Source organism: Heptranchias perlo, chromosome 4 (assembly GCF_035084215.1).
Source record: "Heptranchias perlo isolate sHepPer1 chromosome 4, sHepPer1.hap1, whole genome shotgun sequence".
Taxonomy (NCBI): Eukaryota; Metazoa; Chordata; class Chondrichthyes; order Hexanchiformes; family Hexanchidae; genus Heptranchias; species Heptranchias perlo.
In genome coordinates, this window is record NC_090328.1 from 94,639,701 (window position 1) to 94,659,558 (window position 19,858).

Consider the following 19,858-nt stretch of genomic DNA (forward strand, 5'->3'; position numbering starts at 1 on the left):
CAAAGACAAATAAGATGTAAACAAAAATGTTTTCGTAAGTGGATAATTCCCAGGAAAACAAAGACAAGTACCGTGCACAATTAAAAGAATGAAAAGCTGCTATTAGATCAGCTAAAAGTGTCAGCCTTGGCTCAGTTTCAGCACTCTTGCCTCTGAGTCAGAAGGTCATTGGTTCAAGCTCCATTCTGGGTACTTGAGCACAAAATCTAGCCTGGCACATCAGTACAGTACTGAGGGAGTGCTGCATGATCAGAGGTGCTATCTTTCGGATGAGACATTAAACTGAAGCCCTGATTTGGAGTGCACTGCTTGAAGTGTATTCAAAAGCAACATTCAAAATGGAATTGGAAATATACATGAAAAGAAATAATTTGCAGGGCCATGGGGAAGAGCAGGTGTGTGAGACGAATGGGATAGCTCTTTCAAACAGCAAGCACGATGGGCACAATGGCCTCCTGGGCTGTAGATTCTATGAAAAGGTTAATGGAAAAGAGGATAGTGGACAATTGTGGTAGTAATGGGGAAAGCCTTTTAAGCTATGTTCGGAATCATAGGACAGATTAGAAGGGACTCTCAACGTATGGCAGAGATATTAAATGAGTACTTTGCATCAGTCTTTACTCTTGCAGATGATGCTCAACCAACAGCAATAAGTTGTGCTGTTATAATAAAATTGCCACAGTACAAAAAGGATAGTGCAGCTATTAAAACAATACAAAAGAGACTAACCAGAATTATTGAGGGAATGGAGGGATTGGATTATGAGGAGCGATTATGTAAATTGAGCATGTTCTCACTGGAAAAAGAGAAGGTTGAGAGCTGATTGCTGTTTTTAGGATTCTAAATGGACTCGATAATGTAGACCATGACTAGCTCTTTTACCCTGTTCAGAACAGTAGAACCAGAGGACACGGCCTGCGTTTGAACAAGGGCAAATTCAAAACTAATCTGCGGAAACAATATTTCAGTGAGCGAGTGGTCAATCTATACAACAGGCTCCTTAGGGAGATGGTGGAAGCAGCTAGTATTGATTCATTCAAATGCAAATTAGATTTCTTTCTGAAAATAACATTTTGGGATACAGTATATGAGTAATTTGAGACATGACGTGGTAAGTGTAGCGTGCTTGGGAGGAACAGGTGACTTTGGACCTATGCCATCACCACTGGGGTTTTCCTCGCATCATGTCTGGGTCTGTTGTAGACTAATTGATAGAGGTTGATTGTTATGATTAGTCAACAACTCCATTATCATTGTATCATGCAACTACCAGAATGATAGAAGGCGAACTAGATGGATCTTGGTCTTTTTTCGTCTAGCAATTCCTATGTTCCTAAAATAGATGAGGATAATATCTTAGGCAGAATAAGGAATCTTAAAATGCCGGTCAAGATGCTATGCGAGCCCCTTGCCCATATCTTTAATAGGTTGTTAGTCTAAACTGTTCCCTTAGACTGGAAGGATGCTAATATAATTCCAATTTTTAAAAAGGGTGCTTTGGCAGAGGCAGGTAACTATAGGTCCATTTATTTGACGTCCGTAATAAGTATGATGTTCAAAGGTATCATAAGAGATGCCATATATGACCATTTAGATAGAGATGGCATCACCAAGGACACTCAACAAGGCTTCTGGAAAAGAAGGTTTTATCTTATTAATTTATTGATTGCATTTTTTGAAGAAGTTACCAAGTTAGTGGATAAGGGCAATCTGATAGATATTGCCCACCTGGACTTTATCACCTTTTATAAGGTACCTCACAAGATACTCTACAAGATAGAATCTTGTGGAATTAGTGGTAATCTGCTGTGGTGGATTAAGAATTGGCTGAATGCCCGCAGGCAGAAAGTTGTCAATGCATTTAGATCTGCTTGGAGACCAGTTACCAGTGGTGCCTCACAGGGATAGGTGTTAGAACATCTACTTTTTACATTCTTCATTCATGACCTAGTTGTAGGTGTTGAGCAAATGATCCTCAAGTTTGTGGACGATACGAAGCTATGTGCGTGTTCGGACTGTAGAAGATGCTCAATTACTGCAAGCAAATATCAATGTGTTGATGTTTAGCAACTAATGTTTAATTTAGAAAAATGCAGTGTTATGCATGTGGGCCAGTCTAATTCTAAATATGCATACATGCTAGAGGGAACAGAATTGAAGCCAGTGGGGAAAGAGATCTGGATGTTATAGTGCGTCACACTCTAAAGGTTCATGATCAATGCCATGAAGCTATAGCTAAAGCCAACTGGGTACTAGGTTGTATTCACAGGACAATTCACTACAAAACAAATCATATCATTTTGACCTTGTACAAGACCTTGGTTAGGCCTCACTTAGGACACTGTGTTCAGTTTTGGTCCCTTCACGTGATGGGGGATATTGAGGCTTTGGAAAAGGTACAGAGGAGGGCAAGATTGGTACCCAGTTTAAAACAAATTAGCTACCCAAATATGCTTAAAGAGTTGGGTCTGTATACTTTCAAAGAGTGTAGATTTGGGCAATTTGATGGATGTATATAAGATATTGAAGGGACCAGATTGTGTTTACTGGAAAGGTTAGGGAGGACCCCAGGGGTCACGCTTACAAGTTACGTAAGGTCGGAGCTAGGTTGGATGTTAGGCAGTTCTTTTACAGAATAGTAGACCTGTGGAACAGGATGCCGGCTCGTATTGTGAACGCTGATTCGCTGTACCCCTCCGAGAGAGAGTTGGACCTGTTTCTCGTTGGGGCAGAGATCACCTCGTACAAGAGGTAGGTACCCTGTAATATAAATCAGGTCAATGTGATACCCTAGACTAGCTTTGATCGCCAAAAGGGTTCAGTTTGGAATTTTCCAGATATTTTTCCCAAATTGCTCTGGGTTTTCATCTGTTTTTTGTCTCTTCCAGGAGTTTACGTAGCTCTAGATGAGTAGGGGGTGTCTGTATCGTGATGCATGGGCATCACGACTATGGGGCAGGTTAGAGGGAGCATTTGGGCTTTTCCTGTCTGACATTTTTTGTATGTTTGTAATCCATCTCCTTATGAGTGATACTTAGCAGGTCTGCATGTATTTTTGAAAGCATATCCCTAGTAGACTGTAAATGATGGATGGTTTCTACGGTCCTGATGGTTTTTAAATTTCAAGCGTCCAGAGGGATAGTAGTCCATGAAATATTTTGCTTTGGTGCCATGCAGCCTATACTCAAGATGGGCTACTATTTGTTCTAAGTAGAATCTTCTAGTTGTAGGGAAAATCTGGGGCGGATTTTCCTGTTCCTGTATTGGGGGCTAATAGCAAATACAGGAAAATCGGCGGGGAGGAGCATGCTTGTAAGGGATCCCACCAAATTTTCTACCTTAAGTGAATGGAAAATTGAGACTGCTCTATTAGGGTGTACGCTGCTCCCTGCCGATTTTCTTATATTTGTTGTACCCAGGCATTTCAATAGCCACAGGTGCAGGAACAGGAAATCACCCCAAAATTTCCTCAGCTTAGATGCCGTTGTAATTTATTACATTTGTTTATCCTAAAGGAGTTCCTGTTGTATGCAATTTTGTTTTTGTTGGAGAGGCAGGAAATATTGATGGATTCACTGATGATTGAAATTAGGATCATTGGCACTGAAAACTGGTATGCAAAATCTGTGGTATCAAAACAAATTTGTTGCACTCATCTGCTTAGTCAGCGTGCTTTATTGACGTGTTAAGTAACTGTCTTTTATGAGGGTACCATTGAATTTGGTAGGAACAACAGGCTTGTTTGTTGTGTAATGGAGAGGTCAATGTATGACAATGAGCAGTGACCTTGCATTTAATCAGTATGATCTCACTAAATCCTTTAGAATAGTCTGATAAATCCTTCTTTAGCAAATGTTCAGCTGTAACTGCACAAATGATCCAACAGCAGTTTAACAAGATGCAAAGTATGCATGACTCACTTTTTGCCCAGTGTGCATAAAGTATAGCACCACCCATATTTAAAAAGTTTTCAGTATTAACTGATTAAGGTGGCATAATTGGGGTGCAACCACTGACAATTGTAACAATGCATTTGTTACTATGTCACCATTTGTAGGATAAAGATCTGTTGATCTCCAAAACTGCTGAATTAGCTAAACACATTTCCTTTAGTCTGCCAATCTATTTCAAATCAAATTACATTAATGCTGTCAGATTTTGTTTTTGTATGTCAGTATTTTTGAAAAGATGAACATAGTCACATATGATTAAATGTTAACTTAAACAAATGCTCAAATGTGAAAAATTGAGTCAGTCTCCACAGGAGTTCCCAGATGGGCAATATCCATCTTCCTGTCAATAACATATGGTTCATGTCAGTTTTGTGTACCATCTCTCATCCTAATCTTTACACGTGTCTCTTTGGGTTGGTATCAAGTGATCATCATTTTCTCATTTGTTTTTGACAAGTTTGCTGTGATTTTTTTTCCCCCCGTGTGGTTAGTCTAACTTTGGACTCCATTTGCAGAGACTTGGAGACTTTTGTTCAAACCTGATCACTGGCATAACTTTGAAAAAGCTGACATCTTTATGCTACTGAAATTGTGACCATAGTGTAGGTTGGTTCTTTGACAACTCGCAGTCTTAATTGAGATTTTGATGGAGTTTTGTTTTCTCCTAATGACCAGCTCTGCCAATAGCTATGTCAGAAAGGAAGCTCTTTCTGTCACCTTATATATGAAAGAGCATCCCCTGAAGTCTGTAATATAATTTATTTCAGATAAGAGAGATTAGCCAATTGTAGTCTGACTTTTGATTTTTGTAAACTGATCCATCAAATCCACTTAAATTCACTTTCCCATTTTTCCTTTGGGTTAAGAATGCAACCGTTCTCTTTCAGTATCTCTGCTCAACATGATTGGGCCAGCCATTTGAGCCTTCGACTTCTTAAGGCATCCTTATGGCATCACTGTTGATTCCAGCAAAATGATTCTTGGTACGGCAATGACAATTTCAATATAGGCAGGTTTTCTCTTCCTGTAATCTCCAACACACTGTTCACAGTTTTGGAATGCGTGACTCTTTCATCTTCAGAACCATGAATTGGTACCCATCACCTATATGGATACCAATAGGCTACCAAACTAAAATTGGTTAATTCCTGAGCGAGCAAGAAATCAATTGGTCAGGTGGCAAAAGTTAATAAATGCTAACGAATTGGTTTTTTTCAGGTCAGGTGTTAACTAGTTACTGATGCAATTTTTTTTAATTAATACCAAGTTCCTCAAATTGCATTGTTCTGTCAGGACCTGTAAGTTAATAGTATTGATAGATCTTCATAGTTGTTGTTGTCCTGAAAATGGAAGATACACTTCTTCTGAAAGCTACACTTCTTCTTCTGAACACTATGGTCAGAAAAAACATGCTTATATTTAAATGTCAGTTAGGGTTGCCAACTCTGGTTGGACATATTCCTGGAGGTTTCATCACATTACCTCTTGCCTTCAACCGTCACACCCAGTCAAACAACCTTTTTTCCCCATCTCCAATATTTCTATAACTAATAAATGAAAGTGTTCAAAGAAAATGAGAAAAAAAACACAATTTATTTTTAATGCCCCAGTAATTTTTCTCTCAGGTTGCATGCAGTAGTGTCCAGGAGATTCCTGGAGGGTTTGCCACCCTAATTCTGACATTACCTCTCCAATCCTTCGACTGTCAGTGCTGTCAGAATGTTTGTCTGATGTCAAATCTTGGATGAATCATAACTTCTTCCAACTCAACGTCAGGAAAATTGAAGCTATCATCTTTGGGCCCCACTAAAAACTCTGCTTCCTTATGAATGACTCCATTCCCCTCCTGAGCCTCATGCTCAGGCTGAATCACACTGTTGGCAACTTAGGCACCCAGTTCGACCCTGAGTTGAAATTTAAACCTCACATCCTATTCATCAAGATTGCTTACTTCTACCTTTTTATTTGTTGTTGGCAAGGCTACATTTATTTAATTACTACTTTCCCTGAGGATGTTGTGGCTTGCCTGGCCACTTCAGTGGGCATTAAGAGACATTAGTGAACAGTTTGTTATTTTGCAACAAAACTGCTCCTTTCATGATTATTTTTTCTGCTATTATCCCACAATTACTAGATTTATTGATTTTCAATTTCACAACTTTACCATAGTGGAATTATGAATTCATGATCTCCAGAATGCTAGTCCAGTAACAAAGCCATTCTGCTATTGCACCGACCCATCTTAACCTTGCCCACCTCTGTTTCTACCTCAAACTCTCTGCTGCTGAAACCCTTATACGTGCCATTTTCACTGCATGACTTCTCTAACACTCTGTGTGGTCTCCCATCTTCCACCTTCCGTAAACTTCAATTTGTCCAAACCTCTGCATTTGTCCTGTCCCATACGATATCCTGCTTGCCATCACCTCTTCCTTGTTCACCTTAGCTCCCTGTCCCCCAATGCATTTCATTGAAACTCCTTATGTATAAATCCCTCCATGTCCTCTCCTTACCCACTCTCTGCAATCGCCTCTTTTATTTACACTGGCTTTCTTAGCATTCCCCTCCCCTCACCCCAACAATGGTAGCATAGCCTTCAGCCAATTTGGTCCTACTCTCTGGAACTCCTTCCCTGAAGGTCTCCATCTCTTTCTCAACCTTTTTTTTAAAAAAAAAGAAACTCTTCAAAACACAACTCTTCAACCTAGTCATTCCTTCTAATCTCTTCTTTCCTGGCTTGGTGTCCATTTCCTTATAACTATTTCTGAAGCACCAGAGGGCATTTCTTTACATCAAACATGCTATATAAATTCAATCTGTTGTATTTTCTCCAATGTAATTCAATGCACATTGACTGTGGTGTTAGTGTATTTCTGCCTGCTACATGGTGTCTGCTGGGTCAAAATCCTGGAACTCCCTTCCTAACAGCACTGTGGGAGAACCTTCACCACACGGACTGCAGCGGTTCAAGAAGGCGGCTCACCACCACCTTCTCAAGGGCAATTGGGGATGGGCAATAAATGCTGGCCTTGCCGGCGACGCCCACATCCCATGAACGAATGAAAAAAAACATTTATTCAATATCAAGGAAACCAGTTTGCAGTAGCTGTTTCTCATGCCAAAAATGGGTTGGTGAAACTTTTGGCAAAACACCAATTATAAGTTCATTCACTAGGGATGTGTCTGAATTCAATTAAAGCAAATTGTTAGTTTCCACATATACAAGGAAACTGTGGACCAGCCAACCTGCAAATCCAGGTCACAGCTAGTGATAATGGGTGAACTTTGTGAAACCCAGCACCCTGTTGTAGCTGTCATCATCTTGTCAGGTCAAGACACATGGGGTGAGGCCACACAGGACTGTCAGGAGACTATACCCTAGAGTGAGAGGATCTACAGGGCTGTATTATCCAATGGAGGCTCAGTGTCACAGGAGGTTGAGGCTCTCTCGGCGGCGATTACTGATATGTCAAATGGTAATGGAGGATTTGAGCTCCTTTGTGATTAGAACTGTACTGCCTTGTGGCTGTGAAGTTCATAGTTGCTCTGAATTTGCTTTTTGCCATTGGATCATCTATCACTTGAAGAACTTTTCTCGAGAATTATTTTGAATACATTGACCACCTGAATTCAAGATGTGATTGAGCATAGTGTTTGCCAGGGTAGCTGGCTTACCCATTTCCACAGAGGTGAGAATCAACAGTTAGAGAGTTAAGCCTATCCCAGTTATACCGTTCTCAAGGGTTTTGGCAGTTCCAACTGCGCGCACAGATTTGGGATGGAGATTTGGGTGTTGACAGGTGATTCTGAGGCCTACACTAACTACAAAGGCTTCCATTTCAATATGCTGGTGCTCTCTGGTGCGTAAAAGATCCAATTTGCCAATTTACAGTTCCTGGGATCAACATGTTGCTCTTCTATTCTCAACTACTTGAACCTAATGTTAGACTGTGAACCTGGTTGTCAGGGTACTTGGGCAGGACTTGAAACAGTGGTTCATGACCTATTACTCAATCTACAGAACCCAGCAGGACATGACTACAACTTTCTATATAAAATTACATGCACTGTTATTGAGAAAACCGTTGAGAAGCAGCCATTTGTTGTCTTAACCGATTATGAGAGCTTTTCAATGTTTGAGAGTGCTAAAGTGTGCAGGGTGATTGTGGTCTGCAGGTTGCATACCTTTGCTGTAAAATAACAGCTTCACTTAAAAATCAATTAAGAATGCACCTCCACCATGGCCTTGAATGAAGATCTCCATCTGGCGGTATCAGCACAGGAAGTTAGTGGCAACCTGATTTAGCGACCATTCCTCTTGAATACCTTGCTTAAGAACTTCATGTACTAGTCTGACCAATTTTATCAATCTCGTGTCTGCAGGAGGTATTACCTAGACTTATATGTAAAGATTACTGGATAAAGTAAATTATCCATTGCAGTAGGGATTGTCATCTTCATAATAAAATATTACTTGTCCTGAGGATGGTCAGAAGAATGCAACAGTGGGATAGAAAGCAAAGGTAGTGAATTAAAAACTGTTCACTTTTTTCAAATGTATTGTGGATGTGCCTTTTGTGTGTACTACATGGTTTTCCTCTACAAAATCCATGTTGTTCTTGCTGTGTGGGAATGCCTGTATTGGTGCCCCCTGTGCTTCCCTTGTGGATACTGTACCACGAGTAGAAGACAACTCATTCAACTGTGCACTTTGAGTGTTCAAAGGGGGTGGTGGATCAATGGTGTTTCCTGATGGAATATCAGAATGAGGAATACCTCAGACAGTTCTCTACTTCTAGTGGGGCACCAAGAAATGCTGCAAAAGTTGTGTGATACCTGGCACAGGCTGCTGTTGATTTCCAAACTCCTGTAGCACTGAGTAGCTTTCCAATGCAGCTGATTTCCCCCACACTGGACGACATTGCAGTCAGCCATTGGCCCAGTACATATGGGAATGGAAGATTATTAATTAATTCTCAGGAAGTTGGTGTTGCTGGCATTTATTGTCTATCCCTAGTTGCCCTGATAGTGGTTTGATACAAGTGAGTGGCTTGCTAGGCCAATTCAGAGGGCAATTAAGAGTCAACCACATTCATTTGGGACTGGAGTCACATATTGGCCAGTCCGATAAGGACAGCAGGTTTCCTTCCCTCAAGGACATTAGTGAACCAGATAGGTTTTTAGGACGATCTAACAGCTTCATAGCCACTTTTACTGATACCAGCTTTTTATTTCCAGATTTTTAAAACTGAATTCAAATTCTCAAACTGCCATGGTGGGATTTGAACTCGAGTTCTCTGGAAGATGGTGGTGTTCATCCCTTGGATGGATCTCTCGTCCACCATAGAATGCATGGTGACCATAACATTCTGATGAGGTTCCTGCATCTGGTGTTTCAATTTTCTTCGTTCAAATGCAAGTCAACTAACCTCTACCTGTCGCTCCCTGTTTGGGCCTCTGGTTTAAGATGCCAGTGACCTCCGGCTTAAGGTGCCAGTGACCTCTGGCTTCTGCACACTATCCTTAGACAGAGAAGTGCTCAGTGAGTTCTGCTGTGCAAGTGACTTGCGATGTTTTGACAGTACAAGTAGCTGTCCCAGCTGGTGTCTGATACAATAGTATCTACAATGGTGCTCTCTCAACTGGATTACCCAGGTTACTTTGTGAAGGAAATGCAAAGATAGGTATTGGGTTATGATGATGGACCAGATTCCTCAGTATTGCTCCTGTGCAAATATTGGGAGGCACGTAACGTCACCCATCATGATTTGCTTTGTGAACATGGTTTCTAATTCCTAGTAAAGACTACAAATTCCATCCAATAAAGTTGCATGGAAAAGCATCCAATAGCCTTCAGACATACTCACATCAGCTTCTATCAACCATTCAGGATTTTCAGGCCGACAATTGTACAGTTGCTGCCTTGGTGCTTGCTTGCCCTTATTTGCATAGCTTTGGAAGACATGGGCTTAGACTGAGCCAGAGCCAAAAATTGCAATACGTGTTCCCTCCGAGATAGGACTGGTTCTACAATTAGTGGCATTTTGCATTAAGAAAATGTCTTTTAATTTGTTCAGCCATTATGTCCAAAGTTTCATCACACCTGGATTGGCTGGGTTGAGAGGCTCATTTAAAAAAAAAACTAATCTATGATTATTGGTCTACAGTGATTAGTTCCTTAACTTGCTAGACTGCATAAACAGCATGAAACTGCTGAGAAAGTATCAACATCCCTGTGGATCCATATATTCTCATGTTGTAGGACTATTAGAGGCTTTAACAGTTAAAGCCTGGATACTCACCCTCCCCAAAGCTACCTAAAGATTCAAGCATCTCCGAGTTGCCCTTTTATTCTTTATCCTTTGCCTTTCATTAAAAAAGACCTGCCTTTTCATTTTGAAAAAAGATTATTAATTAAGATTTCCAATCTTAATATAATTTTGCAATTTTTGGTTTTATAGATCTGAGAAAAGGCCGACCCTGACATTTCCTCCAAGATTTCAAAAAGAGCTTCAGGTGCATTTGGCCAAAAACATTCCAAGTGAACAAAATGGTATGTCGATAGTTTTTTTTCTTAATCTTGTGCATGGTGCACTTCATGTCCACAAATATTTACTGTAACACTTTGTATGTCAACATTTACAATGGAAGCTTCCTTCAAGACATTTATAATGGAATTCTGCATGGAAACATTATGCAAACATTTTACAATGGGAATACCGTGTAACGAATCTGCTATCATGATTTATTGACACACCAATTGAATCACGATACTTTTTAAAAATACATTTCAACTGTAATCCTTTCTCAGTAACAAAATAAGGTTCATGTAAAAGTCAAAAAATTACATATTTCACAATAGTGTGTTTGAGTTTATGTATTGAATTTTTTTTTGTGTCTTTTAATGACTTCATTAAAATTTTTACTCAGAGGCCTCAGTCCCTCTCAAAAGCCTGGGCCTCAACTTGATATTTTTGCCCAAAGCAGTAACTGTTCGTTGAAGGCAATTCCTGCGGTCTGAGCATGTGCAGTGTGCACAATTTTCCAAGCTAGCCAAATGATAGAATACTTCTCTCTGTCTTTCAAAATTATTTGAAGTAAAGCCAGGGGACAAATTTCAAATGATTTATTCAGGTAATGGTTGTGTGTTTTTTTTAAATGGAGAAAATATTTCAAGATGAGACATATGATCTGTCTTCGTCCTAATTTGAGTTTTTTTAAAGCATGAATTTTAAAAGCAAAGTCTCAAATTATGTTTTGTTGATAGTTCGAAAACATTCTAATTACTGACACTTGTGTGTCTCTCACGTGCTCTCCCACCCCCACACAGCCCCACCCCACACCCCACATATAAAATACCTGTGCCATTGTACATGGGTAGTCTAGACCAATTACAATTTTTCAGATGAAGCAAGGTTAGAGGGTGAGGTGGGTGATAGAACCAATGTGGTGAATGGGTGGTAGAGGTGGCAAAGGGGAAGCGGAGGAGGAAGGGAGATAGAAGACAGTAGAGGAAGGGGAAAAGGAGAGGGACATCAATTGAGAGGGCAGGGTGGAGTAAGGGACAGAGGGAGGAGGATTCAAAAAGAGGGGAGGAGAATGGTAAAGTGCCTTGAAAACCCCAGAATACCATGTATTAAAAATGGAATATGACTCATTCAGTCACAGTAAATTACCCCTTTAATAAAACAGTAAATTCTCCAACTCACTGTGCAGCACCGGAGGGGATTTTGATTACATATAAAATAACTTGCACAATTTACACATTCAGTGGAAGTTATGTTCTATGCATGTAAGGGCATCCTTTTCAAGTGCACATTTGTTATGTTGTCCAAAATACAATTCTTCAACATACTATTGCACTGTATCCTTTTACTACTGCATTCCTAACACAATGATCTTATATCCTAACCCTTTGAAGAAACCTGAAACTTTAAGTTGCTGCACATCAAAAGCTTTAGAGATGTTTCCATGTAATAAGGCACCATATAAATGCAAGGATTATGTTCATGACAGTATTTATTAAATGTCAAAATTACAAGTCTTTCAAAGCTTCTTCAAACCTTTCTCCATATTTTCAGTGCATAGAAATAATTTTTGAATGATTTTGCTGGGTGCATCTGCCTTCTCTCAGTGAAGAAGTAAATGTGATGGGGGGAGTAGCTAGAATCTATGCTTTTTTGCCTTCTAAAACCTTCACTAGCATTTGTAAACAATTTTACAACACCAAGTTATAGTCCAGCAATTTTATTTTAAATTCACAAGCTTTCGGAGATTTTCTCCTTCCTCAGGCAAATGTTTCAAGATCTCCTTGAAGCCTACGCATTTATACATATTGAACAATAATAAATGGTGTTTACAGACTGCCCCTGCAACTGCCCGTTGCCAAGGCAATCACCGTGTTCAGACAGAGAGGTGTTACCTGCAGAACCTCCGAATACACATTCAATAAAAAAACAAACAGGGAAAAAAAAAACAGAGAAAAAAAAACACAGAGAGAGGCAGAAACATCCGGAAGGCAGAGAGAGCCAGCAAATGACCCATTATATTAAAAACAGATAACATTTGTTCGCTGGTGGGGTAACGTGTAGCGTGACATGAACCCAAGATCCCGGTTGAGGCCGTCCTCATGGGTGCGGAACTTGGCTATCAATTTCTGCTCGACGATTTTGCGTTGTCGTGTGTCTCGAAGGCCGCCTTGGAGTACGCTTACCCGAAGGTCGGTGGATGAATGTCCATGACTGCTGAAGTGTTCCCCGACTGGGAGGGAACCCTCCTGTTTGGCGATTGTTGCGCGGTGTCCGTTCATCCGTTGTCGCAGCGTCTGCATGGTCTCGCCAATGTACCATGCTCTGGGGCATCCTTTCCTGCAACGTATGAGGTAGACAACGTTGGCTGAGTCACAGGAGTATGAACCATGCACCTGGTGGGTGGTGTCATCTCGTGTGATGGTGGTATCTGTGTCGATGATCTGGCATGTCTTGCAGAGGTTACCGTGGCAGGGTTGTGTGGCGTCGTGGACGCTGTTCTCTTGAAAGCTAGGTAGTTTGCTGCGAACGATGGTCTGTTTGAGGTTGGGTGGCTGTTTAAAGGCGAGTAGTGGAGGTGTGGGGATGGCCATAGCGAGGTGTTTGTCCTCATTGATGACATGTTGAAGGCTGCGGAGAACATGGCGTAGTTTCTCCGCTCCGGGGAAGTACTGGACGACAAAGGGTACTCTGTTGGTTGCGTCCCGTGTTAGTCTCCTGAGGAGGTCTATGCGATTTTTTGCTGTGGCCCGTCGGAACTGTCGATCGATGAGTCGAGCGTCATATCCCGTTCTTACTAGGGCGTCTTTCAGCGTCTGTAGGTGTCCATCGCGTTCCTCCTCGTCTGAGCAGACCCTGTGTATTCGCAGGGCCTGTCCATAGGGGATGGCCTCTTTGACGTGGTTAGGGTGGAAGCTGGAAAAGTGGAGCATCGTGAGGTTGTCCGTGGGCTTGCGGTAGAGTGAGGTGCTGAGGTGCCCGTCTTTGATGGAGATTCGTGTGTCCAAGAAAGAAACTGATTCTGAGGAGTAGTCCATGGTGAGCTTGATGGTGGGATGGAACTTGTTGATGTTATCGTGTAGTCTCTTTAGTGATTCCTTGCCGTGGGTCCATAGAAAGAAAATGTCGTCGATGTATCTGGTGTATAGTGTTGGTTGGAGGTCTTGTGCAGTGAAGAAGTCCTGCTCGAACTTGTGCATGAAAATGTTGGCGTATTGGGGTGCGAATTTGGTCCCCATGGCTGTTCCGTGTGTTTGGGTAAAGAACTGGTTATCGAAGGTGAAGACATTGTGATCCAGGATGAAGCGGATGAGTTGTAGGATGGCTTCCGGAGATTGGCTGTTGTTGGTGTTGAGTATTGATGCTGTCGCAGCGATGCCGTCATCGTGGGGGATGCTGGTGTATAGTGCCGAGACGTCCATCGTGGTGAGAAGTGTTCCTGGTTCAACTGGTCCGTGGGTACTGAGTTTTTGTAGGAAGTCTGTAGTGTCACGACAGAAGCTGGGGGTTCCCTGTACGATGGGTTTCAGGATGCCCTCGATGTATCCAGAGAGGTTCTCACACAGGGTTCCGTTGCCTGATACGATGGGACGTCCGGGTGTGTTGGCTTTGTGTATCTTTGGGAGGCAGTAGAAGTCTCCCACGCGGGGATTACGTGGGATGAGAATGCGTAGGATGCTACGCCTAAGATACACAAAGCCAACACACCCGGACGTCCCATCGTATCAGGCAACGGAACCCTGTGTGAGAACCTCTCTGGATACATCGAGGGCATCCTGAAACCCATCGTACAGGGAACCCCCAGCTTCTGTCGTGACACTACAGACTTCCTACAAAAACTCAGTACCCACGGACCAGTTGAACCAGGAACACTTCTCACCACGATGGACGTCTCGGCACTATACACCAGTATCCCCCACGATGACGGCATCGCTGCGACAGCATCAATACTCAACACCAACAACAGCCAATCTCCGGAAGCCATCCTACAACTCATCCGCTTCATCCTGGATCACAATGTCTTCACCTTCGATAACCAGTTCTTTACCCAAACACACGGAACAGCCATGGGGACCAAATTCGCACCCCAATACGCCAACATTTTCATGCACAAGTTCGAGCAGGACTTCTTCACTGCACAAGACCTCCAACCAACACTATACACCAGATACATCGACGACATTTTCTTTCTATGGACCCACGGCAAGGAATCACTAAAGAGACTACACGATAACATCAACAAGTTCCATCCCACCATCAAGCTCACCATGGACTACTCCTCAGAATCAGTTTCTTTCTTGGACACACGAATCTCCATCAAAGACGGGCACCTCAGCACCTCACTCTACCGCAAGCCCACGGACAACCTCACGATGCTCCACTTTTCCAGCTTCCACCCTAACCACGTCAAAGAGGCCATCCCCTATGGACAGGCCCTGCGAATACACAGGGTCTGCTCAGACGAGGAGGAACGCGATGGACACCTACAGACGCTGAAAGACGCCCTAGTAAGAACGGGATATGACGCTCGACTCATCGATCGACAGTTCCGACGGGCCACAGCAAAAAATCGCATAGACCTCCTCAGGAGACTAACACGGGACGCAACCAACAGAGTACCCTTTGTCGTCCAGTACTTCCCCGGAGCGGAGAAACTACGCCATGTTCTCCGCAGCCTTCAACATGTCATCAATGAGGACAAACACCTCGCTATGGCCATCCCCACACCTCCACTACTCGCCTTTAAACAGCCACCCAACCTCAAACAGACCATCGTTCGCAGCAAACTACCTAGCTTTCAAGAGAACAGCGTCCACGACGCCACACAACCCTGCCACGGTAACCTCTGCAAGACATGCCAGATCATCGACACAGATACCACCATCACACGAGATGACACCACCCACCAGGTGCATGGTTCATACTCCTGTGACTCAGCCAACGTTGTCTACCTCATACGTTGCAGGAAAGGATGCCCCAGAGCATGGTACATTGGCGAGACCATGCAGACGCTGCGACAACGGATGAACGGACACCGCGCAACAATCGCCAAACAGGAGGGTTCCCTCCCAGTCGGGGAACACTTCAGCAGTCATGGACATTCATCCACCGACCTTCGGGTAAGCGTACTCCAAGGCGGCCTTCGAGACACACGACAACGCAAAATCGTCGAGCAGAAATTGATAGCCAAGTTCCGCACCCATGAGGACGGCCTCAACCGGGATCTTGGGTTCATGTCACGCTACACGTTACCCCACCAGCGAACAAATGTTATCTGTTTTTAATATAATGGGTCATTTGCTGGCTCTCTCTGCCTTCCGGATGTTTCTGCCTCTCTCTGTGTTTTTTTTTCTCTGTTTTTTTTTCCCTGTTTGTTTTTTTATTGAATGTGTATTCGGAGGTTCTGCAGGTAACACCTCTCTGTCTGAACACGGTGATTGCCTTGGCAACGGGCAGTTGCAGGGGCAGTCTGTAAACACCATTTATTATTGTTCAATATGTATAAATGCGTAGGCTTCAAGGAGATCTTGAAACATTTGCCTGAGGAAGGAGAAAATCTCCGAAAGCTTGTGAATTTAAAATAAAATTGCTGGACTATAACTTGGTGTTGTAAAATTGTTTACAATTGTCAACCCCAGTCCATCACCGGCATCTCCACATCTTCACTAGCATTGTAATTGCTGATGTTATGAGCAGAACTGCTTGATGGAGCTCTCTTTCCCATATACTTTTACACCAGAGTGCCCCATTTCTTGTGAAGCTGCAGGACCCCTTTCCTTCTGGTATGTCTTAGAGATAAAATGAATTTCTTAGAAGATCACATGAGGAAGAAAGGAATAGAAGGATATGTTGATAGGGTTAGATGATGAAGGGTGGGAGGAGGCTCACGTGGAGTATTAACACCACCTGTTGGGCCGAACGGCCTGTTTCTGTGCGGTACGTTCTTTGTAATACTGCCTCCCTGAATGGGTGTACCTGAGCTGTTGCTGGAGTAAACAAGATGCCACGACAGAATGGATGGATCAGGTAGAGGAAGGGTCCTTCTGGAGGCACCAGACTGCTCAGATGCTTCTTTCTCTGAGCATTCAGCACCTTTTGAGGGACGCAAAGGACAACCAACTGACTTGTGCAGCATAAGATTGTGCCGCTCTTCTTACAAAGTGAATCATGACAATGTGTCCTAACTTCCTGATTTTGGGCCATCCATTGACATCACTTGCCACGCATGTGCTGGGCTTTCCAAGAAACCAACACGCTCTCGTTCATCCTCGAGCGTACTCCAGGTCCAATGGAGGGGGGAGAGGAGAACGTGATCCATCTCGCCATGGAGAGCAAGTTCTCCCTTGTTTTCTCTCTTCACCTCCCCTCCACAGACCTGGATCACATTCTCCCTCTCACCCACCCTGCTTTCTCCGAGCTCTGCTCTCTTGAGCTACTGCTTCCCCATTACCCCCATACTCAACTCCCTCTGGGCTGCTGCCCACCCCCTCCACCCCAAACGGGTTCTCTGCTTTCCCCACCAGTGCTCTGCTTACTCCTGCTTCCCCCGCTGTTCCCCCCCCCCCCCCCCCCGACCATGGTCCTGACCCCCCCCCCCCCGACCATGGTCCTGACCCCCCCCCCCGACCATGGTCCTGACCCCCCCCCCCCGACCATGGTCCTGACCCCCCCCCCCCCCGACCATGGTCCTGACCCCCCCCCCCCCCCCCGACCATGGTCCTGACCCCCCCCCCCCCCCCGACCATGGTCCTGACCCCCCCCCCCCGACCATGGTCCTGACCCCCCCCCCCCGACCATGGTCCTGACCCCCCCCCCCCCCGACCATGGTCCTGACCCCCCCCCCCCCGACCATGGTCCTGACCCCCCCCCCCCCCCCGACCATGGTCCTGACCCCCCCCCCCGACCATGGTCCTGACCCCCCCCCCCGACCATGGTCCTGACCCCCCCCCCCCCGACCATGGTCCTGACCCCCCCCCCCCCGACCATGGTCCTGACCCCCCCCCCCCCCCGACAGTGCGTCCTGCCCCCTCCCCCCGACCATGGCGACTGCCCCCACCCCCCGAGTGCGACTGCCCCCCCTCCCCCCGAGTGCGACTGCCCCCCCTCCCCCCGAGTGCGACTGCCCCCCTCCCCCCGAGTGCGACTGCCCCCCTCCCCCCGAGTGCGACTGCCCCCCCTCCCCCCGAGTGCGACTGCCCCCCTCCCCCGAGTGCGACTGCCCCCCTCCCCCCGAGTGCGACTGCCCCCCTCCCCCGAGTGCGACTGCCCCCCTCCCCCCGAGTGCCGACTGCCCCCCACCCCCGAGTGCGACTGCCCCCCTCCCCCCGAGTGCGACTGCCCCCTCCCCCGAGTGCGACTGCCCCCCTCCCCCCGAGTGCGACTGCCCCCCTCCCCCCGAGTGCGACTGCCCCCCTCCCCCCGAGTGCGACTGCCCCCCCACCCCCCGAGTGCGACTGCCCCCCTCCCCCCGAGTGCGACTGCCCCCCTCCCCCCGAGTGCGACTGCCCCCCTCCCCCCGAGTGCGACTGCCCCCCTCCCCCGAGTGCGACTGCCCCCCTCCCCCCGAGTGCGACTGCCCCCCTCCCCCCGAGTGCGACTGCCCCCTCCCCCCGAGTGCGACTGCCCCCTCCCCCCGAGTGCGACTGCCCCCCTCCCCCCGAGTGCGACTGCCCCCCTCCCCCCGAGTGCGACTGCCCCCCTCCCCCGAGTGCGACTGCCCCCCTCCCCCGAGTGCGACTGCCCCCCTCCCCCCGAGTGCGACTGCCCCCCTCCCCCGAGTGCGACTGCCCCCCTCCCCCCGAGTGCGACTGCCCCCCTCCCCCCGAGTGCGACTGCCCCCCTCCCCCCGAGTGCGACTGCCCCCCTCCCCCCGAGTGCGACTGCCCCCCTCCCCCCGAGTGCGACTGCCCCCCCTCCCCCCGAGTGCGACTGCCCCCCCCGGACTGCCCCCTCCCCCGAGTGCGACTGCCCCCCTCCCCCCGAGTGCGACTGCCCCCCTCCCCCCGAGTGCGACTGCCCCCCTCCCCCGAGTGCGACTGCCCCCCTCCCCCCGAGTGCGACTGCCCCCCTCCCCCCGAGTGCGACTGCCCCCCTCCCCCGAGTGCGACTGCCCCCCTCCCCCCGAGTGCGACTGCCCCCCTCCCCCCGAGTGCGACTGCCCCCCTCCCCCGAGTGCGACTGCCCCCCTCCCCCCGAGTGCGACTGCCCCCCTCCCCCCGAGTGCGACTGCCCCCCTCCCCCCGAGTGCGACTGCCCCCCTCCCCCCGAGTGCGACTGCCCCCCTCCCCCGAGTGCGACTGCCCCCCTCCCCCCGAGTGCGACTGCCCCCCTCCCCCCGAGTGCGACTGCCCCCCTCCCCCCGAGTGCGACTGCCCCCCTCCCCCCGAGTGCGACTGCCCCCCTCCCCCCGAGTGCGACTGCCCCCCTCCCCCCGAGTGCGACTGCCCCCCTCCCCCCGAGTGCGACTGCCCCCCTCCCCCCGAGTGCGACTGCCCCCCTCCCCCCGAGTGCGACTGCCCCCCTCCCCCCGAGTGCGACTGCCCCCCTCCCCCCGAGTGCGACTGCCCCCCTCCCCCGCGAGTGCGACTGCCCCCCTCCCCCGAGTGCGACTGCCCCCCTCCCCCCGAGTGCGACTGCCCCCCTCCCCCCGAGTGCGACTGCCCCCCTCCCCCCGAGTGCGACTGCCCCCCCTCCCCCGAGTGCGACTGCCCCCCTCCCCCCGAGTGCGACTGCCCCCCTCCCCCCGAGTGCGACTGCCCCCCTCCCCCCGAGTGCGACTGCCCCCCTCCCCCCGAGTGCGACTGCCCCCCTCCCCCGAGTGCGACTGCCCCCCTCCCCCCGAGTGCGACTGCCCCCCTCCCCCGAGTGCGACTGCCCCCTCCCCCCGAGTGCGACTGCCCCCCTCCCCCCGAGTGCGACTGCCCCCCTCCCCCGAGTGCGACTGCCCCCCCTCCCCCCGAGTGCGACTGCCCCCCTCCCCCCGAGTGCGACTGCCCCCCTCCCCCCGAGTGCGACTGCCCCCCTCCCCCCGAGTGCGACTGCCCCCCTCCCCCCGAGTGCGACTGCCCCCCTCCCCCCGAGTGCGACTGCCCCCCTCCCCCCGAGTGCGACTGCCCCCCTCCCCCCGAGTGCGACTGCCCCCCTCCCCCCGAGTGCGACTGCCCCCCTCCCCCGAGTGCGACTGCCCCCCTCCCCCGAGTGCGACTGCCCCCCTCCCCCCGAGTGCGACTGCCCCCCTCCCCCGAGTGCGACTGCCCCCCTCCCCCCGAGTGCGACTGCCCCCCTCCCCCCGAGTGCGACTGCCCCCCTCCCCCCGAGTGCGACTGCCCCCCTCCCCCCGAGTGCGACTGCCCCCCTCCCCCCGAGTGCGACTGCCCC

General features: G+C 48.0%; 1 protein-coding gene across 2 annotated transcripts in view; it reads left to right on the forward strand.

Moving 5' to 3' along the window:
* Positions 1 to 19,858, forward strand: part of LOC137321109 (tudor domain-containing protein 7-like) — a 128,051-nt gene that overhangs the window by 34,745 nt on the left and 73,448 nt on the right. For both annotated transcript variants that reach the window (XR_010962712.1, XM_067983318.1), the window contains exon 5: positions 10,415 to 10,506. Coding sequence is in view for 1 of the 2 variants with exons in the window: in XM_067983318.1 (XP_067839419.1) it covers positions 10,415 to 10,506 (92 nt within the window). In the remaining variant the exon portion in view is untranslated. The remainder of the gene's footprint in view (positions 1 to 10,414; positions 10,507 to 19,858) is intronic.